This window comes from Capricornis sumatraensis, chromosome 8 (assembly GCF_032405125.1).
Source record: "Capricornis sumatraensis isolate serow.1 chromosome 8, serow.2, whole genome shotgun sequence".
NCBI lineage: Eukaryota > Metazoa > Chordata > Mammalia > Artiodactyla > Bovidae > Capricornis > Capricornis sumatraensis.
Window position 1 is genome coordinate 75,424,273 of NC_091076.1, and position 26,236 is coordinate 75,450,508.

General features: G+C 55.4%; 1 protein-coding gene across 2 annotated transcripts; it reads right to left on the reverse strand.

The window, feature by feature from the left end:
- Positions 1–3,469: 3,469 nt before the first annotated feature.
- On the reverse strand, positions 3,470–24,817 carry SMTNL2 (smoothelin like 2). Of its 2 annotated transcripts, XM_068978651.1 has the most exons (8): positions 24,428–24,817; positions 16,452–16,542; positions 15,693–15,935; positions 14,973–15,048; positions 13,895–14,074; positions 12,775–12,892; positions 12,343–12,494; positions 3,470–4,159 (listed from the first exon to the last, which is right to left on the reverse strand). In XM_068978651.1, exons 1-8 carry the CDS (start codon positions 24,815–24,817, stop codon positions 4,033–4,035), a joined length of 1,377 nt encoding a protein of 458 aa, XP_068834752.1. In that variant the 3' UTR covers positions 3,470–4,032. The 2 variants fall into 2 exon arrangements, with proteins under 2 accessions (XP_068834752.1, XP_068834753.1); XM_068978652.1 differs by lacking the exon at positions 15,693–15,935.
- Between the last annotated feature and the right edge of the window lie 1,419 nt (positions 24,818–26,236).

Below are 26,236 nucleotides of genomic sequence, written 5' to 3' on the forward strand. Positions count from 1 at the left end.
AGAGGAAAAAAGAGGGGAAAACATTCAATTTGGACATCTAGACTCCCAAAGCCCATGCCGGTCCTGGGTTATGAGCCCTTGATGTAGAACATGGGGCACAGGGTATAAGACACAGCACAGGGGAGTAGTGGACAGAGGGAAAGGAGGTCATGGTGGAGACTGGGAAGAAACAGCTAGCGCAGTGGGGGGGACCTGTGAGTATGGGTAAGGCCATGGATGCCAGGAAGAGGGGTCCAATAACACACATGCCAAACTGAGATACAAAACACATGAAAGACACTTGTAACTGAGAGTGATGAAAAATTTGGCTTGTGAAAAATATAGATTTTGCCTCTTGTCTATGTGACACCATGAGATCAACTCAAGGGACCCAGGTAGAGAGTCAAGTTGGACCCAAACATTGTTTGGCATCTCTGGGGTGTCACCATCCATATTGAGGCCCCTGCTAATTCCAGGCCTCCATCAGTTCTTTATCACATCAGGTTGCACAGTCTCTCTCTCACTGGGGCTGCTTGGGTACCCCAGGGAGCACAGCGTTCTTGGACCCATCCTTCCCAGGTGTGTTTTTTTTTTGTTGTTGTTTGGTGCTTTCTAGGGAAGGGGCAGGCCCAGGCACATTTAATGTGCTCTGACTAAGGACAATGAGGGCTGCTTGATGTCAAATCAAGTCCAAGAACCAAGTGATAAGAGATCAAAGGCTCTAAAAGCAAGCCCAAACCAAATCTTAAAAGAGAGAGAGATAAGATGGGTAATAACCCTCCTGAGAACATTTATCATTCAGCTGACGGGGATGACGTGTGGGTGTGAAAGCATGGCTCAGGGAGCGGAGCAAAGGGGAAACACGTCTATCTCAACTGGTGTGATCCATTCATCAGAATGAGCTGTTCACCAGTCATCAGTTGGAGAAACCCAGTCCAGAGCTGGTTCTGCTGGGTGGCTCAATGTTCTGCCTAAAACTGACCAACTCACTCAGCACAATTAGTCTGCCATCCCACTGTCTGGGGCTTCCCTGGTAGGTCACTCGGTAAAGCATCTGCTTGCAATGCAGGAGACCCCAGTTCAACACCTGGGTCAGGAAGATCCCCTGGAGAAGGAAGTGGCAACTCACTCCAGTATTCTTGCCCGGGAGGAGAATCCCACGGACAGAGGAGCCTGGCGGGCTACAGTCCATGAGGTCGCAAGGGTCCGGACATGACTGAGCGACTAAACCATCATCCCATTGTCTGGAGTCACACAGACCTGGGATGGCAGAAAGCAGCCTCTATGTGCGTGTTTTCTCCAGTGACAGAGTGCTGGCCAGTGCAGTCAGGAAAGCTGAGAACTTAGTCACTGAACACATTTGCGAAATTCACTGGCCTTCACAGACTGTTCCCCTGAACACCTGGCCTGAACGTTCTCCTCTAACCAGCCTGTGCAGGATCATGTTCAGAAAGTGCTTATAAAGCTCTCACTTGCCTTGGGAAAAAAAAAAAAAAACCTCCATCAGCTGTCAGAAAAGCTAAAACCCGTCTTGGCTCTGGTGACACATCCCCTTCAGGGAAATGCACACAAGCCAATTTGGTTTAGACTTAATAAGTTTTAACAAAATCCAGGTGAAGGGATCTATCTGGAAAAGCAGAAGAATCTCACAGGCAGCTCTGAGAAATAATTCTCTCAGGAGAGATAGGGGGGAGAAAACATGTGAAACCATTTGTATCATGGCAGAAGGTGATTTGAAATCCAATTTCACAAATGGGAATTTTCCGTGTAACCCTGATGCAAAACGATGGTTTCCAAATGTCTTGAGATTGTGTGGCCTGCTTGCATGCCCCTTCATCCCCCCCCTCCATCCCCCACCAGCCACCATCCCCTTCTGTCCTCCCTGGGAATCCTCAGGCTTTGTCTTGGAGGTAATCAAGTTTAAAACCCATTAAAGCTTATGAGCCCTCATTTGCCCCTCCCCGCAAACCACAAAGAACGTCACAGAACCCACTTTAAAAACACCTAGTCTCTGTGACTGAATGTGAGACGTGAGAAACACCATTGCTCAGTTTAAGAGGCAGTCTTCCTTTCTCCAGCAGGATCTGCTCTGTTTTATGTGCAGAGGTGCAAGGCCACGTCTGCAAATCAGGAGAGTTCCATTTAACATGTGCAAGGACTCAGTATGGTATAGGCATGCTTTTTATAGAGCCCCTGTGATCCCAGATTGGCTTTAGGTTTGAAACCCTAAGCTTCAGTATGAAAAAAGACCAGGCACAGTGTCTTTGCTAATAATAGGGCTCACCTTTTGGAGCTGGACAGGGGGTGGTTCCCACTGACGGAGAACTCAGAGGATGGAATAAGCCTTCAGCCTGAACAAACAAACAGGGGCTTCCCTGGCCGCTCAGATGGTAAAGAATCCACCTGCAATGCAGGAGACCCAGGTTTGATCCCTGGGTTGGGAAGATCCCCTGGAGAAAGCAATGGCTACCCACTCCAGTGTTCTTGCCTGGAAAATCCATCCTATGGACAGAAGAGCCTGCTGGGCTACAGTCCATGGGGTTGCAAAGAGTCGGACACAACTGAGTGATTGAGTGGGGCAGCTCTTAAAAAACAAATCTGCTGAGACTATTTATCACCCAGCTGGCAAGCTTGATCATGTTCCTCTTGACACCCTCAAAGAGCTCTGACCCCCAACACAGGGGACCACAGGGGACTCTGAGAAGGTACCCAGATACTGGTGGTTTGAACCCTCTGTATAAGCTGGAGACACATACTAGCTCTTTACAGGGAAATTCTCCAAGTTCATGGCTAAAATCCAACCCAGTTAGAAAATGCTTCTTGAATAAGAATAAGCTAATGTCTGCGGCTTTATAGAATCTAAAGATGTCTTACTAAAAACCTAACAGTTTTTTTTTTTTTACAAACAGCTGTGAAAATAAACCAGTGCCCTTCAGTGGACTCCCCCATGTGTGGGACCACCCCACCGCTGATCATGGATCTGTCAGTCAACTTCCAGGACACAGAACTGCAAGGGGAGTTACTTTCTGTCCACGCTCCTTCGATGATATGTAGACGAGTGACCAACAGGCAAATGCAAAAAAAGCAAATGTGATTTTCAACTTTCTGGGTTGTGATTTTGGTACAGAAACAATTAAGCTGGGGCGGGGGGGTGCAGATTTAAGTAGATTTTCTTTTGGCATGTATGTGAAAGTTCTTATTCCCAGATGAAATAACAAATCCCAAGCAAGGTGAGACACATCATTTTATGTACAAACAGTCAATGGTACAGATGGAGTTACTTTTTATAAATATCTGCAGCAAATCCCCTAAAAAAAAAAAACAAAAAAGCTGTGAATAAAAACCACCTCACAGCACCAAGGGCCTGTCCTTCCCTAAAAGTGTTAACTTCCCAAGAGCCTATTCTTAGCCAAACACTTGTGGGGCCCTCCTGGGAAGGACAGGACCAGGCGAGAGCCTTCCCCTCTCCCCAGAGAGCCGAGGTGACGTGTAGGTCATCTGCTGCCCAGGACCCCGGAGTGATTAACCGTTTCTTCCCAAGACTTCAGTCATCCTTGTCAAGCTGCTGATTATACGTCTCTCTGTTTCCTGACAGGGGCCCAGAGCAAGGGAGGAAAGGAACCTACAATAGTGGGGGGAAGTAGAAAACTCTGGCTATTCTGATTAAAAAAAAAACAAACAACACTTTGTAATCAAGGCAACGCTGTAAAGCCAATGGATCCAGTTCAGTAGAAGGAACACTGTGATTCAGACTTCCGGAATCTACAGACAAGCATTTTTTTTTTTAAGGAAGAGAATTACTTAGCACCAATTTCTCTCTCTCTCTCCAGTAATATTTCCTTTTCCTCGGAGCCCTTGGCTGTAATGAGTCGGAGCGCAGTTCAGTGGTACTTTCCATCAGTAATGAAGCCGGGCAGGTGGGGGGCACGGTCACTTGGCACAAACAGCGCTCTCACACCAGTATGCAGCTCTGCTCAAGGGGGCCTCCTGACTTGGGGACACCGGCGGCCTCACCGTCTTCTCTGGGGGCTGGCTTTCCAGCCCCAAGGGGCTTCACTCAAAGCGACGCAGGTGGTTGTACAGAGACTGGACGTAGGTGAAGACGCACATGGGGTCTGGCTTGCGGCCCATCACCATCATGTCCTCCACCTCAATGAGGCGCTCACAGTTGGCCAGGTTCCTGAAACACAGAAGCCCCATCAGAATGTCGGCCTCAGCCACCAGCCAGCATCACTGCTGGGGAACACAGCTCAGCCCAGAGCTGGAGGCTCCTGAGTGCCCCCCAGTAGGGAATTCACATTACCCCACAAGAGTTGGTGGAGTTACTCTCTCTAATGCAGTGTTTCCGGAACTCCCATGTGGAGGAAGCACCCTTCCAGCTCATGTTCTGACTTAACTGTTGTCTTTCAGTCTCTCAGTCCTGTCCAGCTCTGTGACCCCATGGACTGTGGCCGACCAGGCTCCTGAGTCCATGGGATTCTCCAGGCAAGAACACTGGAGTGGCTTGCCATTTCCTTCTCCAGGGCATCTTCCCGAACCAGGGATTGGACCTGCATCTCCTGCACTGGCAGGTAGGTTCTTTACCACGGAGCTACCAGAGAAGCCCTTTAGCTAACTAGTGAGCGAGTGAAAGTCGCTCAGTCGTGTCCGACTCTTTTCGACCCCACGGACTGTAGCCCACCAGGCTCCTCTGTCCATGGGATTCTCCTGGCAAGAATATTGGAGTGGGTTGCCACTCCTTTCTCCAGGGGATCTTCCCAACCCAGGGATTGAACTGGGATCTCCTGCATTGCAGGCAGATTCTTTACCATCTGAGCCACCGGGGAAACCCAACTAGACTTACTTTAAATTTTCAATGAAATTCAATTTCCCTTTCAGGTTTCACTAAATATTAAGTTCTGCTAAAAACAATTTCAGTTTTTATTAATTTAGTCAAATTTATATGAATCAAAATGGTTAGCTTTATTGATAAACATCTAGCTCTGAAATTAAATTTCACTAAAAAAATCCAATGTGTATCAGCAGTGTAAGGAGAATCAGCACAGACTATGAAAATAAATGTAAAATGAATCAGGTAAAAAATAAATCTACCCATATGCCTCCTAAAACAGTCTTTAACCTTTTTTTTTAAACCATAACCCATAGTTAGAGATCTTTCATGATTCAGCATACACATACCTGTATGCGGAAATAAAGCTTCACAAAAATATTGACCCTTTCTACTATTCATATTTTCTCTAGATTTCATCTTTATTTCACTCCCCACTTCTTTTTTCAATTTTTTAAATGCTGGTCATGACCCACTAAGGGGCTTCCCAGGTGGCTCAGTGGTAAAGAATCCACCTGCCAATGCAGGAGATGCGGGTCCCTGAGTCTGGAAGATTTCCTGGAGGAGGAAGCGGCAACCCACTCAAGTATTCTTGCCTGGAAAATCCCATGGACAGAGGAGCCTGGTGGGCTACAGTCCATGGGGTTGCAGAGTCAGACACAACTAAGCATGCATGGAACACAAGGGTCACAGCAACTCAAAGGTTTAAAAATTGCTTAAAATCATCTTGAGAGCCTCCCTCAACTCTGCCCTAGGCCTCATGCTCTGGGAAATACTGATTTAACTTCTGGCCCACTGGGGTAGAAGAATGTGGAAACTGGGGCCTTTCACTGGGCTGGAAAAAGAGCTGTTCACTCCATTGTTCCCAGCTAGAGTGGGAACCAAAGGTACGGGCTTCAGGGTCTCGTGGGGATGAGCATGCACCCAGGAGTAATGGCAAGGGTCCTCTGTGATGCCCAGCACAGCCCCTTTCCCACCCTGCACCAGATGTGGCCAGACCCAGAAGGCCCAAAAGCAACTGCACTTGGTCCAGTCAGCAGTGTCCTTCCTTCAGCAACTGTGTGCCCTCTTGTTCCAGGGTCCCTGGTCTTTTTGCCCCCATATACGAGGGGCTGGATGAAGCACAAGCTGGAATCAAGACTGCTGGGAGAACTATTAATAACCTCAGATATGCTGATGACACCACCCATATGGCAGAAAGCGAAGAACTAAAGAGCCTCTTGATGAAAGTGAGAGGAGGGTGAAAAAGTTGGCTTAAAATTCAACATTCAGAAAACTAAGATCACGGCATCTGGTCCCATCACTTCATGACAAATAGATGGGGAAACAGTGACAGGCTATTTTTCGGGGCTCCAAAATCACTGCAGATGGTGACTGCAGCCATGAAACTAAAAGATGGTTGTCCCTTGGAAGAAAAGCTGTGGCCAACCGAGACAGCATGTTAAAAAGCAGAGACATTACTTTGCCAAAAAGGTCTGTCTAGTCAAAGCTATGGTTTTTCCAGTAGTTATGTATGAATGTGAGAGTTGGACCATAAAGGAAGCTGAGCACTGAAGAATTGATGCTTTTGAACTGTGGAGTTGGAGAAGACTCTTGAGAGTCTCTTGGACTGCAAGGAGATCCAACCAGTCAATCCTAGAGGAAATCAGTCCTGAATATTCATTGGAAAGACTGTTGCTGAAGCTGAAACTCCAATACTTTGGCCACCTGATTTGAAGAACTGATTCATTAGAAAAGACCCTGATGCTGGGAAAGATTGAAGGCGGGAAGAGAAGGGGATGACAAAGGTTGAGATGGTTGGATGGCAGCACAGACTTGATGGGCAAGAGTTTGTGCAAGCTCTGGGAGTTGGTGAAGGACAGGGAAGCCTGGCGTGCTGCAGTCCATGGGGGTCCCTAAGAGTCAGACACAATGGAGTGACTGAACTGAACTGATATGAGTGTCAGCATTCACACTCCAGCTGCACCCTTCCTAGCTACATGATTTGAGCAGAACACAACTTCTTGGGGCCTCAGTTTCCCCATCTGGAATAACAGCCACTTCACAGGGCGGTGGGAGGGATTAATGAGCAAATCATGCAAAGCAGTTCGAGTGGAGTCTGGCATGGAGAGTTCAGTAACTGTGAGTGGTGATCACCGTTGCTGTTTGTATCATCATGGTTCTCTCTAAACATCAGAGTGGGTCATCAGGGGAAAGTGGCCCGAACTGGAACTCTAAAGAGCTGGGTTCAGCTCTGCTCATTGCTCCACCCTTCTGTGCCAATTCCTGGGGGCAGGGTAGAAATCAGCTTCCCACTGCTGCTCCCCTTCCAGGCGGGCTTGTTCATGCCCAGTACCCCGAGAGCTTTCTACCAGTCCCTACTGGCTCCCCGGCTTGCTTGCTCCAAGACAAGCTGTGCAATAGCAGCACGGGCCATTCTTTGGTGCTGGCCTGATACCAGGCCTCAGATCAGAAACCAAACGTCAGGGTGAAACAGAGATACCTGTTCTGGATCCCACTGCTGCCTCCCCCTGGGTTTGGAGCGAGCAGCTAGTAAAGAAATCTGATGGGTTCATGGGGTGGCGAGTGCTTCTGGACCGATGAGCGGGCACCCTTGCCCTCCAGGATGGGCCAGGGTGGGGCTCAGTGTCAAGGGGGTTGGCGCTCTGACAAGAGTGTGCATGCAAAGGTGCTTTGTTGAAAATCTGAGTTCCTGGGGAGGCCTTCAACCTGAGTCCACCTCCCTGAACTATCAGGGAGCATCTGAAGCCTCTTCCTCACCTGCAGCACAAGGAGAGATTCTCTACCCCCCTCCCTCCCACGGCTGCAGTCAGAGGATGCCAAGTGTGTGCCCAGATTATCACCTCTGACAGCAGTGACCTCAGTAGTCAGTCCCTCCAGGGAATGCGGGTACCATTCAAACCCTAAACCTCAACATTGGAAGAGAACTGAAATCCCATCATCCAAACACCAACCCCCTGGTGGAGGCCCTGCCTCGGCTGTGCTCACCTCCAGGTCCAGAGAAGGGGCCCTAACTTCCTTCAAGGATGGTTCCAATCGCCCTGCCCTGACCATGGCAGGCTCTGACCATGAGGAAGTTCCTCCCAGCATTTCTTATGCTATTTTGCCTCTAAGTCCTTTCTGCCTATTGTCCCTATAAGGCTATTCTCAGTCTAACTTTCTTCCCCACAGAAGAGCCTTTCGCATGTTGGAGGAAAATCTCTTTTCTTTTTTGGTTGCTCTGCGTCTTCATTGCAGCTCATGGGCTTTCTCCAGTTGCAGTGCCACGCTTACTCGCCCTGTGGCACATGGGATTCCAGTTCCCCAAATAGGGGTCAAAACCATGTCCCCACGTTGGAAGACGGGCTCTTAGCCACTGGATCACCAGCAAAGTCCCAGGAGAAAATCTTAACATCCACATCTTTCCCTAAAACTAAACATGTCTGCTTCCTTCACTGTGCCCACAGTGGGTACCTAGGACCTCTGCCCTGAGCTGGTGGTTTCTCTCTAGCCCTCTTCATGGAAGAGCGCCCAGAATCGCTGGCATGTTCTGAGTTTTGTCCAACCTGTGCTTCATTCTAGAGGCTGCGCTGGGCCTCCCAGTAAGGACATCCCTGTCCCTGCCCAGCGTGGCCCTCAGGATGTGCACTAAAGTCTGAACCTGGCATCACCCTCTACCCCCCCAGACAGGAAGCCATGGGCAAGATGCTGGCTTCCCCAGCAAAGAACCAGGGGACTGAGCCACATCCATCTTGTCCCCACCCCACCAGCCATGACAATAACGGCAAGATTCCTATTCTAGCTGTGGCCATAGCTCCTTGGGATGGGATGTGAGCAAAGGAAAACGATGATGCGCACTGACTTTTATAAAAACATTACAGTCTCAAAATATTAGGGGCCCTGATTGCTTTTTAAGTGAAAACCTGACTGCTTTTGTGAAAATAATACAAGCTTGTTTTAAACAGTTGGAGCAGCATGGAATAATAGTCCCAAGGAGAAAGTACAGATCATTTCAAATGTCACTGCACAGCAAGAACCAGAGTTACCCTCTGCCTTCTACCAATTTTAGATGGATTTACTCATCCCCACCTTGTTTGGGGTTAAGAAAGGGTCAGAGGGTTTTCTCCTATTACTTTCTATTGTGATCTTCAGTACCTACAGGGCTGTCAGGGAAATGGAGGAGGTGTGTGAGGGGCTATTTTTATTTGTTTAAGCCTTTTCTAAATGCAGCCTGGGATGCCAGGGCTTGACTACAGCCCCTATCTGGTTTTTCAGACACATGGGCACTACAAATAGCCTGGAAGCTCCTCAGCTGGGCCGTAACCTGAGAGCAGGACACATTCTCCGCAGGGCAAGGGGGAGCCTCAGGCACAGGGCCCGGGCCGGGCTTTGCACAATGCCTGGAGATACGGGGAGAAGAGCGCGGAGGGCCATACACCCATACTATGGGCCAGTGCTCCCGCTTCCCAAGCCCTGAGCACCTGTCCAATCAGGGGAGCTCACTGAGCTGTCAGCACCGCATCACTCACACAGATTAGGCCCCCGGAATCTCTGGGGAGGCAAATTATTGGGAGAGGGGCACACAAACCCCTAAAGGTGTGTGCTTTTAAGACCCCTTGCTCACTGAAGGGTCTGGAAACGTCTCCTTCCTGATGTCAGGGAGCCCTGACCCTGCCGCCTTCCCTCCTCCGGTCGCTCCCCAGTGCCCGCCGAAGACTGCCTGCCCCAGGTCCGTCCTGCCGCCCCAGGTCCGTCCTGTAGCCCCAGGTCCGCCCTGCCGCCCCAGGTCTGTCCTGCTGCCCCTGTGGTCTCTGATGGCTTCTCATAGCCCTGTGGGTCTGCCTGGCTTTTGCCGTCTAACCCCAGTGCCTGTTAAGATGCTGATAATCAGTATTCTCCTGGAGGTCTCCCTGTGTTTTCTTTTCAGCTTTTTTCTTTTGCCTCATTATTATTTTTTTAGTTTATTTTTCTCAGCTTAAAAAAATATTTATTTATGGCTGTGCCGGGTCTTCATTGCTGTGCGGGCTTTCTCTGGCTGCGGCGAGAGGGGGCTACTCTCTCACTGTGGTGCACGGGCTTCCCACTGTGTGTCTTCTCTTGCTGCCGGGCACAGGCTCTAGGCGCCCGAGCTTCAGTCGTTTCAGCCCGTGGGCTTCAGTAGTTGTGGCTTGTGGGCTCTAGAGTGCAGGCTCAGTAGTTCTGGCCCACAGGCTTAGCTGCTCCACAGAATGTGGAATCTTCCCCGACCAGGGATTGAACCCCCGTTCCCGACACTGTCGGGCGGATTTCTTAACCTCTGGACCACCAGGGAAGTCCCCCTTTCCAGCTTTTCTAACCAACTTATTGTCCAGGAAACTATGTGAGCCAAGCCAGGAGGCCTCGGGCGGGCAGGCCCACCCCCCAGCTTGCTCCCCCAGGTACCTGGGAGGTGATATACCAGATGACTCACAGGGGGAGGCACCTTCCTCCCGCTCAGGCCTGCTGTAGTCGCCCCTCCCATACCTCTCGAGTCAGCAGAAAAGCAAGAACTCATCTCAGGGGCCCACAGACCATCCTCCCCTCCCCAGCCAGCCAGGAGCAGGCTCAGGCCACAGGGAGGCAAGGCCAATTTTTACCTCGTTGTTTGCTCTGGGTAGGAGAGAGGCAAAACCTGGAGCAGGCTCCCCCCACTCCCACCCCTGATTTGGGAATAGAAGAAACATCTGGTTGGAGTCTGCAGGCGCTGTGAGCTCAAACCTCGTGCTGAGCCACGAATCTCTCTGGCTCCGGCTGCCAAGGGAAGCTGTGCTCCCTGCAAGCTGGGGTGCAGGGCCACCATCCCAGCCCCACCCCCCTTTCCTGCACAAGCCCAGCCTGGTCCAGGGCTTAGGGTGACCAAGGCAGCCAGGGCCTGAGCTGGCATGGCCTGGCCCCCTGAACTCGACGGATCAGCCAAGGGTAGCCTCACACTGTGTGGGTGGGACTTGGGGTGCCCACATCAGAGCTCCAGGCCCTGCACCCTCTGACCATGTGCTGTTTTGACAGCCACCCTTTCTAGGCTTGCAAACAGCTGGATCTCCTCCTGGGGAGACGCCCCCTTCCCAACATGGAGCTGTTACACTTGGCTTTCCTTCAGCATCGTCTGGGCTCAGTTGTGTAACACACTCCATCCAGAGCTGTTTCTGCAATTAGGATGACAGCAAATCCCAAGCAGCCAAGAAAGGAATGACTTTCAAAGTATACAAGAGGTTCTTGTGACCCCAAGGGGACCGAGGAGCCATGCACGTCATCTGGGACAACACAACGGGGCAACACCGGGGGCCGAGCGATCAGACTCAGGTTCTCCGATCTGTCCCCCAGGGCGAGACCCTCGGTACCGGGCTCCGGGATGTAACCTGTGAGCTGTGACTCCCTCTCCAGCCAGGCTCAGGGCCAGGGCGTGGGGGCTGGAACAGACTGAGGGGGGCAGGCAAGGCAGTAGGGAGGGCACCTCCTGGACACAGGCACCAGGGCTGCAGACAAGACACGAAAGGGGCCAGGCACACCCGGATGGCACAAAGGAGGGCGGGTAGGAGAGAATGATAAATGTTCCCTCCAGGAAACTCGGGCTCTGGGGAGGCCTTACTGCTCTCCAACCCTCCTCCCCTTAATTTCCAACATCAGGCAGCCCTCAATACCCTCATCTCTACCCCCGTGCCTGCCCTGGATTGGGGTGGGGGACTCGATGAACTGCGGCAGCAGCTCCCCCGCCCTCTGCCTCTGTGTTCAATGCACAGGAGGCCCTGGGGTGAGGGCAGGAGGAGGGGGAAGGCAGGGTATTTATTCCCTAACCCTTCCTGCCCAGTCATTGTGAGCTGGTCACACCCACCCACTGCCCCAAAGCACGGCTCTGCTAGCCAGCCCTCTGCGTAGAGCTGCTCTCCCCAGCCCGAGGGTATTGCAGGACACCTGGCTCCTTTCCTCACTCCAGCCCACTCATTTACAAGGAATCCCTTTGTTAAACTCTCTTGCCTACTCAATTTGAACGCACCCCCGCCCACCCCCCACCAGAGCCCTGACTGGTACACCCCTCTTTGCCACTCTCCTGATACCCTGGGGTAGCCTTCAACCTATAACCAAATCCCAAGCTCCCCAGCACCTCCCGACACCAGAATCACCCCTCACCCCCTCCTCTCCCTATGTGAAAGTCCCTCAGTCATGTCCAACTCTTTTGCAACCCCATGGACTGTAGCCTACCACGCTCCTCTATCCATGGAATTCTCCAGGCAAGAATACTGAAGTGGGTCGTCATTCTCTTCTCCAGGGGATCCTCCCGACCCAGGGATTAAGCCCAGGTCTCCTACACTACAGCCAGATTCTTTACCATCTCAGCCACCAGGGAAGCCCCTCCTCTCTCTATGAGCATGTCTTAAGAAGGTAGGCAATTTTATAATCAACGCTTTTGATCACATTTAGGGGAGCAAAATGGACCCACTGGAGAAGTCTGAAATGTCCCCCAGGCAGATATTACTCAATTTCCTGCTGTTCAGCAGCTGGGGCTTCCAAAGCAACCGCGCCTTCCGACCCCCCAGACTCACTCGGCCATGGTGAAGGCCAGCTCGAAGTTCTGCCGCCGCTGTGTGGGGCTCAGCGCATTGTAGTCAAAGGCGTCAGGGAAGAAGGAGTGCACTAGGGCGCAGAAGGCCATCCCATCGCTCCAGCTGGAGGAGAAGTTCTGCAGGTCCACGTGCTGTGAGGCCAAGGCAAGGGGATGAGGTGGAGAGGGGCCGGCCTCAGCTCCCCCACCCGACCCGACTCTGAGGTCCTCCCAGCCACTTCCCAGGCAACCATCCACCCAGCTCGGTAACAAGTGCCCGTGCTTGCTGGACTCCCAGCTGGGGACCCATCGGAAGGGCATGGTTTCTCCAGCTCCTACCCCTCCGTCCCAGCCTGGGGTTCCTGGAACGACAGCCGGGGGCGATGCCCACTCCACCCTCTGGTTGGGGTCCCAGTGGCCCAGCCGGGCTCACCTGGTAGCCGAGCGTTTTGCTGCGGCACCACTCGAGCAGGATCTGCTTGATGCTGCTGGCGCTGGCCACGCCGAAGCTCTGCGAGCGCTTCAGCTTCGCCCGGGTCTCGCCCTTCCCCCTGCGGACAGAGGGCAGGCGGGCTGGGTCGGGGGCTGCCCCTCAGCTGCCATCTCCTCGGAGACCATGCTCCACCTGCTCACTCAGGTAGCACGCACCCTCCCGACCCCACACCCTCGTCCAGGCAGGAGCCATGGATCCCAGAGCACAGCCTGCCTTGATGGGGTCTGACGGACCAGCTTTTACTCACCACACTGGTGGTCTGGGGGCAGAGGGCCTGAGCCCACCGGCCCGTGCTCCTCCCCTCTGCCTGGAGCATGCGCTCCACTTCCCTTCATCCCACCCTCCTCTGAGGCTCCTTCTTGGGCTGCCCTCCTTGACGGCTCTTTCCTAGCCCAGAGGGATAGTTTTCTCCTCTGGGTCCTATGGACACTCCTTGATGGCCAAGATCAGGTTGTCAGGGTCAGTGGGATACTTCCTGGGTCTGTCCCTCTCACTAGAGACAGAGCCTTGAGAGCTGGGACTCGGGATGCGGTTATCATCACACAGGCCTGGGCCTACCATTCAAGCATAGGCGTTAGTATCACCAGAGGAAGGCAGGCTGGATAAATTTGCAAAGTTGGACTCGATCTCTAAGGGGGTGGTGTTGGGGTGTGAGGAGGGGCTGGTGGGCCCTTGGATCTCGCTGTGTCACCTCCCAGCTCCTACCAGGAACCCCAGGGACTGCCCTCTGGTCTCCCCTGTCACGCCCTGAAACCAACTGCTCCAGTTGGGTGAGGAATGTGGGTGTGAGGGTGGGCAGGGGCCCCTCTGGAATGCAGGGAGAGGGGCTGGGCTCTCACCAGGCCTTGCCTGGCCCGTCTGCCCCCTCCTCTCCTCCCTCCATTGGGGCTGCCTACCCCTCAGCCCACCCCACCCCGTCGTCGGCCCTGACCTTGTGTTTTGCCCAAGAGGTCACATACTGGGGAACAGAAAGGCTCAGCTTTGCTGTGCTGTGCCTGCCTGACCCTGGTCTGAGTCCTGGCCTCCTCTGGGGCCTGACTGATCTGGATAGCATCCGTACTTGCCGGCTGTATCCTGCTCCCATTTCTCAAACAACGCCTTCCGGGCCTGTGCTCCCGAGGTGCGGGGCAGAGTCTGTGACCTCACCAACTCCCGGCGACGCTCCCCCGGCCGATGGGCCTGAGTCGTGGCTGGTGGGTGCGGGGATGGCGGTGACTGGGGTGGCGTCACCAGCGGAGGGCTGAGTCAGGGAGGGAGAGAACCACTGAGTCAGGAACACACACCCGCCCCTTGCTAGCTCACCAGAGGCCCCCGGCCTCCCACCCCAGGTCCCCTGCCCCACTGAGTGTGAAATGAGGCAGCAACCGGGCTCCAGGGAGAAAGGAAACATCACTGGCTCTAGTCCCCAACCGGTTCTGCAGGTTTTCTGAGCTGAACTGTTCTCTGAGGCAGGCCAGACAGGCCGTGGGGCCCCTCTCTGGGAGTAATCACCCCTTGGCAGGTGTCAGTGCCTGGGGTTGGGGGGCATCCTCCTTGCAGGAGGTGAACCCAGAGCCACTCCCAGGGCCAGGCCCCCTCTATGCCACCACTGAAAAGCTCCCCTTTGTCTCCCCCAGAACAGTCCGCCAGAAAGTCACAATCCTCCTTTCATTATTAAAAGGAGGTGGGGGGTTGGGGAGGTCAAGCCAGCCCCGCCCCCAGCTCTGATCACAATCCAGTGGGCCTGGGGGAGCCTGGGGACCACTGTAGGCCAGGAGGCGGCAGACCTGCCCCAGCCTGGGGGTCAGTCCCTCCAGGGACCTCCTTGGCCAGGGACAGGAAGCACCAGGCTGGAAAGGAGGGGCCCAGCCAGGATGGATGAAGAGAAAGCAGGAGATGGTCTCACGCTCCTTCTTCCTGGGTGGACTGAGACACCCCTCCAGTCTGTGCACAGACTTGCTTTCAAGAATCCTAAGTGACACCAGTCTGCGGCCATAAAAGCCTCTGCCTCCTAGCCTCACTGCATTATTTCCCTGGAGGTCAGCACAGGGAGCTCCCTGCAGGGGCCCAGGCAGCCTGGGTCCAAGGCGAAGCCCAGACGCTTCCTGGGGAGGGACAACCCCTCCCCACCGGGGACTGGGGCCCTGACTCAGACTCACCTGCCATTGCTCCTGCTGGCCGTCATTGCCCCGAAGCCAGAGCTGGACAGAGACCGTGGGGCGGAAGACTTCTTCTCTGAGGGACAAGGCAAGAGAGATAAATAACAAACCCTGGCCTCAGGGTGTGGGGGGTACCACTGCCTGCCTCCCTTCCGCTGACCTGGCCCTGTGCCCTTTACCCAGCGTCACTCCAGGGCATGGGCGGGATCCCTGGGCTAAGCTGGCCCTGCCTCGGCCAGCAGTTGAGGACAAACGATGCTGGGGACATAGAGCAGTAACATAAAAGAGGCCTTTTACAGTGTTCCCTCCTGCTTTTGAGAGTACAGAGCCCAGGGCCTCCTGGGCTGCAGCCCATAAACACTTTGATCCCGAGTCTTCATTCTGGAAACCTACACAGCCCAACCCCAGGACTTGCCACTGAGGCCTGACCCCAGGCCCCAGGGGCCACACCAAAGTGTGCAGGGTGAGAGGCCGCCTTCCAGTCACAGCCTTGACCTGTAGGAAAAACCACGGTGGTGTCCTACAGGGTTGATGCTATTTCACAGCATCTCTAGCGGAGGAGTCAGAAGGAGGGGCCTCATATGATGGAGCTGAAGAACTAGGGAAAGGGGTCACGGTGACAGGCTGGGGAGGAGGCTAGGGGTTGGCCAACACCCCCACCCCACCCCAGCCCCTGCCCTCCCTCCCACGCTGAGGCCATGCATCCCCTCCTGCTCCTACCACTGGGACTGGGAGTCCAGGGGGCGGTAGCCTCGCTGGGGCTCGAGCTGAGACCCCCCAGGATGGCAGCAGATGTGGGAGACAGAGCTGTGGCTGAGGTCTCCCCAGAGAATCTCTCGGAGACTCGCGTGACGGCTGTGACTGGCTGGTGAGGCAGCCGCAAGGAGAGGCTCACAGGGCGAGGCTTGGGGGGCTCTGGTCCTGGGATGGTTTGAGTGGTCTCGGGGGGTCCATCACCTGGATCTGGAACACGTGACCAGCAGGGGTGGAGCCGTCAGCTGTGGCATCCACAGGGGCTTCAGACCCTCCCCAGAGGACTTTAGTCTCTGAACCCTCTTCCCACCTCCTCCAGGAAGGTCTCCCCGATCACTCCAGTCTCCCTGACCTCTCTCTGTCGCTCCAACCAGAGCTGGCATCTGCTGCAACTTTCAATAAACTGCCTGTTTACTAAACAGACAGTTCAATAAATAGTTGCCTCTCTTTCTACCCAGTTCAGCAGTTGGATGATTCCTTAGCCCCTGCTTGCTTTCCTCCAGAAGTGAGGAAGCTCACCACCTTTCAAGAGCTCTTATTTTTTTTCCTGTGTTTACAAAGCTCTACTTCACCCTGAATGAGGCTGCTCTCCTGTCAGCCTCTCTACCCACCAGGGTTTATGTGCAAGTCCTCTGTCCCAGGCAAGAGCTGGCCTGGCACAGAGGCACGGCCAAAGCACTGACCCTGAAGCTACCCAGCTCGCCCTCCTTTGCCGTCAGCCCCTACCTGCCCCGGGCTGGTGCCCGTTCTCAATGATGCAGGAGTTTGAGGTCCTTCTCATCTCCAACTCACTGGCCTCATCATGGTGGTCCACGCTCTATAGAGAGACAAACCCCGCCAAGACCCAGTCAGCTGGGGCCAGCTGCCCCTCCCCCAAATCATTGCCAGAGACCCTCCCTGATTCTGGCAGGACAAACATTTTGAGAGAGACAGTTCTGGGGTAGGGAGGGTGTTCGGTGATGGGCCCCTATCATATAAGAAGCTGACATGGACTCAGCGTCACCAACTGAGCCCCCAGGATCCTGGAGGCAAAAGCCTCCACTGGGCTTATCCCAGACCATGAAAATGCTCGAGTAAAGGTCCTGACTGGGAGTTCCAGGGCTTCCTTGGTGGCTCAGTGGTAAAGAATCCACCTGCCAATGCAGGACACAGGTTCAATCCCTGGTCAGGGGAGATCCCACGAGCCACGGAGCAGCTAAACCCATTACACCACAAGTATTCAGCCCGTGCTCCGGAGCCCCTGAGCAGTAACTGCTGAAGCCCCCAGAGCCTGCTGCAACAAGAGAAACCACTGCAATGAGAAGCCCACACATAGCAACTAGAGAGTAGCCCCTGCTCGCACAACCAGAGAAAGCCTGTGTGTAGCAACCAAGACCCAGCACAGCCAAAATAAATACATCTTAAGGGAAAAAAAAGAGGCTGGCAGTCCGAAGGAATACGCAAGGCACCCAACCCCTTTGCTCAGGCTGGACCAGATGACTGGGGTCAGGAGAACCTGGCCTGGGGCCGTGTCGGGAGCCCAAACCCAGTGACCTAAGTAAGGTCCTTCTGGGCCAACAATCGGCCCTGAAGCCCTCATGCTGATGTCTTTTCATTGGCTGCAGGGTCACAAGATTTGCCTGGATGTCCAGAGTACAGAGGCCTTATTGGTTCCATTGACCCCTCCATTCCCTCTGGCCTGCAGCAGTTGGGGGTGTCATGTGGAGAGAGAGAGCCAAGACCAAGGGCCAGGTGACCCAGGTCAGATGGTTGTGCCCCCTCTGGGTCAGTCTCCCTGCTGGAGATGGGGGGGGGGTAGGCTACGCAAACCTCCATCATTCTGGCGCCTGCCAGGCCATCAGGCCCTTTGCCTGTGCATGCCACTTATACCACTTTGCTTCTGTTGTCCCAGGTCGATGTTAGCACACCCATTTTACAGATGGGATCCAAGGGCTCAGAAAAAGGACATGCACTGTCCAAGGTTACCCAGTAAGAAACAACTAAGATTCGTGGTCAGGACAGATGTTCTCTTCAGCCTTGGCCCTGCCCTTCCTACATGGAGGGAGGATGGAGAGTACAGAGTATCTGTGAGCCTGATGGGGTCTGCTTGGCAAGAGAGGGACACAGAGGCAGACCCTGATCAGGGGCTCTACTCAGAGCCCACGATGAGCAGCTTGAGAGGTTGGCCGTAACTCTTCTTAGACACCGCCAGACTGGCCCCCTTGTCTACCAGGTTTCCAGATGACAACGGCCTATCCCTGGGCCCCAGTGGCTCAGCTATGACTGTAACGAGTACAAGAGGTATCCACCCTGCCACAAGGGGATCAGTGTGGTGTGGGAGCCAGGACTGTGAGCAGATGACGTCAATCCAGCCTGAAGGTGCGTGCCTAGGACAGACTTCATCCAGACCAGCGGGTCAGGGAAGCAGGGGTGGCTGAGCCCGGCGAGAGTAAGCCAGGTGGACCAGGAGTGGAAGCCATTCCCAGTAGAGCGACTGATAGCTGCCAACGCACATAGACATCAAGGCACAAAGTGTTCTGATCTGGTGGGCGGGGAGGCACTAAGCAGCTCAAGGTGCCATCCTGGAGAGCTTGGACTTGACTCCTTGGACAAGAAGGAACCCAAGGCTGTCAGCTCTGTTTTAGAAACATCCTTCAAAGACCAATGAGAGAGTGGCATGGAAATGGGTGACCAGATGGCCAGTCACCTCCCTAGTCTTCGGTGGGGATCTGGGAAGCAGAGATGGGGCAGCGAAACAGTGGAGGACAGAAAGGACTCAGCGGTTTGGGAAGAGTAAGTGGATGTGGAGGTGGGGGGAGTCACACGTCTTCCAAGCCTGGGCTTTGGGCCTGGGGAATGTGACTACGGAGAGAGAAGCGGGTACTGGTGGGAAAATAAGGACTTCAATTTGGGACGTGAGTGTAAGGAGCCCCTGAGGCATCAGGGAGTTGAGGTCAGGAAGTAGCTGGATATTTGAGTCTGAAGTTTCAGAGGGAGGATGGACAAACAATAGAGAAGCAGGGGTCTCATGTCCAGAGCCCAGCAGAAGAGCTGGCTCGGGGCTGAAGAGGCCTGGGATGGGCACCATGTTCGGGGGCAGAGGAGGCATCTGCAGAGGAGAATAAGGAGCAGCAGCCAGAGGGAGGAGGGAGAAAACCGAAAGAACACTAAGAGAGGCAGGTGGAAGTGTAACAAGAAGGCTGGCGCGTCGGCGGCTCCCAAGGTGGCCTCAGGTCAAGGAAAAGGTCAAGGCAAGATCTAAAAGGGTCCATTGGGGTTAACCCAAAAAGAGGTGCTGGGTGACAGTTTAGGAGCTGAATCAGAGGTGGAGGTGAAGGCAGGAGACAGCCTCGGATTGAGATGGAGACACAGGAACTGCAACCGTGGCGGGGTGGGGGCGGGGAAAGGGGTTGGAAGGGCTCACCCAGGTGGAAGAGGGGGACGATGCTTAGAGGCTGTGAGAAAGACTCTAGCAGGGTGATGGGACCCTCTGTGGGGTGGGGACCCTGGGGAAGTGGAAGAGCATAGGATCAAGCCAGGGTTTGGAAAAGAGGTGGCCCCATCCAACTTCCGGTTCAGAAGGATGGAGAGAGAGGTTCCCCAACCACTCATAGACACAGTGGAGAAAAGGGGGCCTCTCCTGGCCTCTCAGGGTGGGGGGCACCCCTAGAGCCTAACCTGAAGCCAACTCAGCAGATGGAGGGGAGACAGCCAGTCCCTCCCGAACTCCAGCCTCGCCTGTCAGCAGGGTGCGCAGCTCTGGGGGCTCCCTGACCCCCCACACACACCCTACCCTGGTCCCACAGGTTCTGCAGGTCTAGGCAGGAGCCTGGAGGGCCCAGCTGATGGTGAAACCATCTTCTCAGGAATGTGGGTCTCTCTGCGGGGCCCCACAGACACCTGCTCCTGCATGATGCAGGCCCCGTGCTCCCCGGGATGGCCCAGGAGACCAGACACCACCATCAGACAGGAGCCAGGTTCCGAATTCCCATCAAGGGGTCTCCAGCAAAGCAAGAGGAAAGCGGCTGGACTGACTCATGCTGGGAGGCCAGACTCCCAGGTTCCCCCTGCCCCTCACTCCCCCATGCCTGAGATGGAAACCACTGCTCATGCAAGCAAAGGGCTCAACCCACACCTCAGACCAAGGGGCTCCTCGGAGGCCACCCTCCAACTCATCATCACAGAAGCCTGGGGGTCGGGCTCACCCCTAACCTCACCCCATGACTAAAGGCAGCAGCAGAGTCAAGGCTGGGGTCTCCTACCCCAACCCCAGGCTCTTTCCACAAAGCGCTCGTGCTTTCCAGGAGCAGGAAGGACCACTCGAGACAAATTTGTGCAATCAGGCCCCAGCTGTCTCACCGATGAGGGGAAGGGTGGGGTAACTGCCCCAGTGGGATCTGAGTCCCCAAGCCCAGCCACAGGCCCCCAGCACACTCCTGCAGTGGTGTTCCTTTGGTGGGGGCAGCCTGCTTCAGCCACAGAGAAGGGACTGGGGAGGGGGCCCTCTGCATGCTGGGGCCAGAGTAGAAGTCAAGTCACCGGAGAGCCCTGGGGACCAAACGGGTCCTGGGGAGCCAACTGTCACAGCCCCAAGACCTGGGCTTTGTCTGAAGAAGGGGGAGGCTCCTGGTCAGGGAGTCCAGGCCCAGGAATGTTAGGGAGAGAGGCAGAAGGCGGAGAGGTTAGGGGGAGGGGAGGTAAGTCAGAGACACTCTTCCTGGGGAAGTTTTTAAACATTGTTGAGAGGGCAGGAATAATAGTTCAGGCATCCTTGGGGCTGCCTGACTCCACGCGGGCTTGTGCGTGTGGACGGGGCACATGTCAGCACGCCCAGCACAACCCCCATCCTGAGCCCCTAGCAAGGCTGCCCCAGCCTCCTCCTCCTCCTCACTCACTCACACCACCGGTTTTAAAGACTCAATTCAAACTTCTCCCCCAAGCATTTAACTCTCTTATCACACAGTGTGTCTGGGAAAGGAAGGCAGATAAGGCAAGTCTGGTTTCTTTCACGTCCGATCTCTGCTCCTGGCAGCCACTCGGGAGGGGCTCCACTGCCTCTGACATGGGGACCCGGTGGCTCCAGCTCAGCTGAGGACATTTCCAGGGACCAACTCTGGCGCAGCCTCCTGAGCCGGGCCTGGCCTGGCCTCAGGCTGCCCCCAGCCAGCTCCCTCCACTGGCCAGATCACAACTGTGGCTCCGTGGACACTCTTATGAACCCACTGGGTGGATGTCACTGTCATAACTACTCAGCCGGCTCAGCTCAGGGTCCATACAGGGCTGGGCCGGTCCTCCTGAGATACAAGGGACCTGAGGTTCAGCTAAGAGATGTCCCCACAGCCTCACAGCAAATGAGCCCTAAGCAGCTCCTGTTTGCTGCAGGGTCTCAGGCCTCCTACAGGGAGTCCTCCCTGATTACTCCCACCCTACTGCCCTGCCCTCTCCCTCCTCCCTGAGCCTCCCTGGCTGCTCACTACCTAGCAAGGTCAAGGTTTGTGCACTCACAAGTGGATTACTAAATCAACTCTGCATCGAGTTCAGAGCATATGTACATGCTGAATTCAACCCTCCTCCAACCCTGGCGGTTCCCACTTTGAAAGAGCAGGAAGTGAAAGGGTCTCAACTGAGGGTCTCTAAATCTCATTGCTTATCACAGAGGGGCAGTGGACAGCCCAGCCTCCACACTGCCTGACCACTGCCACCACTGGCTTTCATGTGTGGATAAGATCCTCACACCTAGACTCCCCATCCAGCAACACACACACACTCAGACACAAGTCTGAGAGGCCAGACAGCCCTGGCACCCAGCTATGACTCTTTCCACTCTCGCTCTAGAGACCCGATTCCCTGTTCATGACCAAGCGCCTGATCACAAGCTGCTGGTCACAGCTGGAGAGTGACAACGTGTGGATGACTCCACACAGCGCCCCTCCCTGCCCGAAACTGGCTCGGAGTCTGGGTGGGTGCTCCTGAGAGGCGGGCCGCACGAGAAGTGGAGGCCAGTGCCTTGGGGCAGGGGGAAGCTGCCTGGGACCCAGAGAGCCTCTGACCCAATGGGAGACCTCGACCATCCTCCACCCACAGTACTGAACTCTGCCCACTGCCCCACCCACTCCAGGCTTTTCTGAAGCCCAGAACCTACTCCCCAACTGTGTCTCCATCCTAATCCCACAAGAGGCTCCAAGAGGCTACGGCATCCCTGACGACCCCCAACCCCTTCTTCCAGAAGCCCCCCCCCTTCTCTCCAAGTCTAAGAATGGGCTTTCCGGGACCTCCGTGCTCCCTGGCAGCTCCTCGACCTCTGCAGAGGGCTCCAGCCTCACCTTCTCCCTCTGCTCCCCTGGAGACCCCACCCATTCTAGGGCTTCACCCACCAGCTCTGCCCTGCTGTCTTCCTCACCTCTGGTCTCGACCAGATCTGTGACTCCACCTGCTCTGGATCAGCTTCACCAGGATGTCCCTCACCCTCAGGACAACCCAAAGGGAACTGGCCTCTCCACAGATCTGTGACCCAGGAGTCCCCCAGCAGGGCTGTGCTCCCTGCCTCCCTGCTCACATCCAAAGACCGTCTCACCCTGATGACTGCACCTCCAAGACAGCACTGCAAGGCACTCCCGATGCTCCCTCCACCCACCCTTGGCTGTCCTCTCCTTGGACCATCGCATTTAAGTTACCCTGCCTGCAACTGCCCTCCAACCCCCATCCATCCATGAGGGAGCTTGCTGGATACAAGGAGGAGCCTATTCCTTCCCTGGCCAGTGCCCCTCACCACCACCCAACAGCCGAGAGGACTAGCTCACCCCACATGAAAGTGAGTGTTAGCTGCTCTTTGCCACCCATGGGCTGCAGCCTGCCAGGCTGCTTTGTTTATAGGATTCTTCAGGCAAGAATATTGGAGTGGGTTACCATTCCGTTCTCCAGGGGATTTTCCTGACCCAGGGATTGACCCCGGGTCTACTCCACGTTGTAGGTAGATTCTTTACCATTTGAGACACCAGGGAAGCCCCATGTGACTGAAGGCCAATTCCCACTTAAAATAGAAGACTGGAGACACTTCTACATATGTGTGTGAATTCATGTACATATGCATACATGACTCAGAGTATTTTTTTAAACCTTAGACAGCTGCTTCTGTGAATAGACAAGTAGCAAATGTATGTTAAAATAAAAGCTCAGAAACAGTCGATGACACAGTTTATTAGGTGCGTGTGATCTCACAGTGATGATATTATATCTTGGCCAAGTAGTGGTCATGCTCAAAGGGCAGAATTAAGCATATCCATATTTCTAGATGGGCTTCCCAAGTGGCGCTAGGGGGAAAGAGCCTGCCCGCCAATGCAGGAGATTTAAGAGACACAGGTTTCATCCCTGGATCAGGAAGATCCCCTGGAGGAGGTCATAGCAACCGTCGCCAGTATTCTTGCCAGGAGAATCCCATGGACAGAGGAGCTGGCAGGCTATGGTCCCTAGGGTTGCAAAGAGTTGGACACGACTGAAGTGACTTAGCACGCACGCATGCACATGTTCCTTGACATTGGGACACTCCGGGGCTCTGACACCAGCATGTTTAAGAACCTCTCACCCCACCCCCCAAGACAAAGCCCAACTCCCTGGCCCATCATCTGGGGGCCTTCTCAACTCACCCCTCTCCTCTCACACCCCACCAGGCTCCCCTCTGGCCACTGAGTCCTCTGAGCCTCTCTGAGGTGGTCAGTACAGCCTCACACACACTCCCTGCAGCAGCAGGTCCTAGGCCCCCAGCACAAAACCCGCTAGGATGAGACAATCCTAAGATGAGAACGCCCGCTCTGGCTGCCAGCGCTGCTGGGACTGCTCCATGTGGGGCCATCTCCCATCCAGGCTGGGACCTCTAGGGGCAAAGGTTAATCTGATAACCTCCCCCCTCCGCTTCCAGCCCCTTGAGGTGCAGCACAGCCCGCACAAGAGATCTGAATGAGTGATGGACTGAACTGAGGGGGACGGCAGGTGCAGACTACCCAGACCCTGGAAACCTAGCCCTGGACCACGTGCCGGGGGCAGGGCCGCTGTGCGCACCGGAGAGCATTCTGACGAGCCACTCCAGGAGGCTCGCAGTGACTGGTCCACACGGGTCTCCGCCCCGCCCCCCCGCAGTATAGGTCGCTGGCCAGTCACTGACCCCAGAAATCTAGACTGCTCAGGACTGGTTCCCCTGGCCTCTACCCCAACCTCGTCTCTCCCATCACGGGAAGGATTCCCCGCCTCCGGTGAGTTCCCAAAGACTGTGCCCGGCTGCGCCCCAACAGACTGTGTCCTGCCCCCAACACTCACACCGCGCTGGAGTTCTCCACCTGGGTTAATCAATAACCCGAGCCGTCAGGCCTCAGTGAAGTGGCATCACAGGGGCGAGTCAACGGAGGTGGGGAAGTAGGGGGTGGGGGGTGTTGCTGACCATTCCAATACTTCGGCCAGGCCAGGGTTGGTGTTATAGCGCCCGAGTGCCAAGGACAGTGGAGACAGCGGGACAGAGCTCGGGGAAAATGGGACCTGGCTGCAAAGAAGGGACGGGGTCCGAGACAGGTGCGGCGGGCAGCCTAAGCCGGTGGTTTCCCCGACCGTAGCCGGACCCCCACGACCGGGTCGCAGCGGCAGGCGCACGCACTCGGGACCTAGGGGCGGCAGGGGTCGCGGAGCCCCTCTCCCCCGGCGCACGCGAACAGGCGCCCGCGCTCCCCTAGGCTCACCTGGCTGCGGCCGGACAGCGAGAAGGTGGCGTGGCTGGCGAACCGCGCGGTGCCCAGACGCGGCGCGCGGTTCGGGACGCCGGGCACGGGCGGAGGGCTGGGAGTGTCGGGAGCGGGCGCCAGCCCGGTCGTCAAGCCCAGCGACTCCACCTGGCGCGTCAAGCGTTCGAGCTGCGTCTGCAGCCGCTGGTTGTCGCGCTGCAAATCGGCCACGGTGCGCGCCAGCGGCCCCGCCAGGCGCAGCGCCTCGGCCACGCGCTGCTCCACACCGCGCTGCAACCCCTGCATGTCCTCGTGAAGCGCGCGCACCGCGCCCTCCAGCGCCGCCTCGTAGCGGCCCAGCGCCTCGCGCACTGTGCGCGCCTCCTCGGCGTCGGGGGCCGGCTCCATGGCCCGGCCTGGCGCTTGTTTGTAGGGGAGATCGGGCCTGACCCGGAGAGAATAGTCGAGCTCCGGCAGCTCTGGACGGCAACTGGCCACCCTCGGCTGGGTTCATCCGGAGGGGCGGTGGGAGGGGCGGGCGGAAGGCGGGGCGGGCCCAGTGAGCCCCGGGACTGGGCGCCACACGAGGGCGGGCCCTCAGGGGCGTGGTCAGCGGCTCCGGAGACCGCCCCCGCCCCGGTGTCCCGTGGGATGCCTCGAGGTGAGGGAGGTCCTGGGGGCAAATCCTACTGGGAGTGGAGACATCCCCACCCGACCCCACTCCCCGAGCCACACACACACACACACACACACACACACACACACACACACACACACACTCCCACACTCTGCTCAAAGAGACCTGAAAACCTCGGCAATAATTTCCAGACCCCCAACCCTCACCCTGGGCCTGTCACTGTCCCCTCCATGCCATGCACACGGCCCTCACAAGCACATATTCACCTATGGAGTCTTTGTCTGGAATTTCTTGCACCTGTTATAAGACCTAAGGGAGAAGGAGACAGGTGGTGAGGTCCCTCCCTGACTCTACCATTGTGCCTTCTCCCCTCCCAACCCACTCTGGATAGTAAGGTCATTTCATCCAACTGTCAACGGTCACAGGGCCTGGGGGTTCACAGAGAGGTCCCTGCTAGGGGATCCATGAGTGGCTGAGGTCAGACAGAGAGAAGAGGGTGTGCTTAGGGCTGAGTCTCCAAATCCTAGGATCAGCGACCCTAGGACTAAGAACCCCCCCTCCCTCCATCAGAGCCTCAGTCCCTGGCTTCTAGCCACAGCCCAGGGCTCCCACCTCGACATCCTCTCAACACTCCTTTCGTGCCTGAACTCAGATATTCCTTCCTTCCATTCCCCACCCCCCAAGCATCCCAAGAAAACAAGGAGTAAAAACAGCTGTTGCTTCAGAATGATGCGGAAAGATGCTGTATGTTCTCATGTCTATAGTAAAATTAGGTTAAAATAAAAATGGAAACATCCCATCCTTCTTTGTGCAAAAAAAGATCTTTCCTGACTAGCCTTCTCCTTCCTCGGCCTAACTCCGGTGCCTAAGAATGAGAGGTCTGTAAGGCTTGTTCCCATCACACTTCCAAAGTTGTTTGTGGCCACAGACCTCCTGAATTGGCCTGCTCTGCCCCAAAGGAGTTGGATCAGCCCAACAGATACTAAATGCTGACTCCCCCCAACCCCCACCATGGGGACAGGAAGAAACACTGGGTTACCTAATCCAAGGATCCTTCCAGCAATTATTTCATGAGAAAGTCAAGTGCCAAAAGGCATGCATGGTGTGTATATGTGTGTGTTCCAAGTAGCTGTGTGGGACAGGGTGAGCCAAATTGCTCCCTGCATTCTTCTCCGGGTAGAATCTTTGAT

Coding starts and splice junctions, on each gene's coding strand:
- SMTNL2 (XM_068978651.1), bottom strand. CDS start 24,817: ATGGAGCCGGCCCCCGACGCCGAGGAGGCGCGCACAGTGCGCGAGGCG. Junction 15,936..16,451: donor CGGGCACCAGCCCGGGGCAG/GTAGGGGCTGAC, acceptor CACGTGTTCCAG/ATCCAGGTGATGGACCCCCC. Junction 12,893..13,894: donor GAGCAGGATACAGCCGGCAA/GTACGGATGCTA, acceptor CTCTGTCCGCAG/GGGGAAGGGCGAGACCCGGG.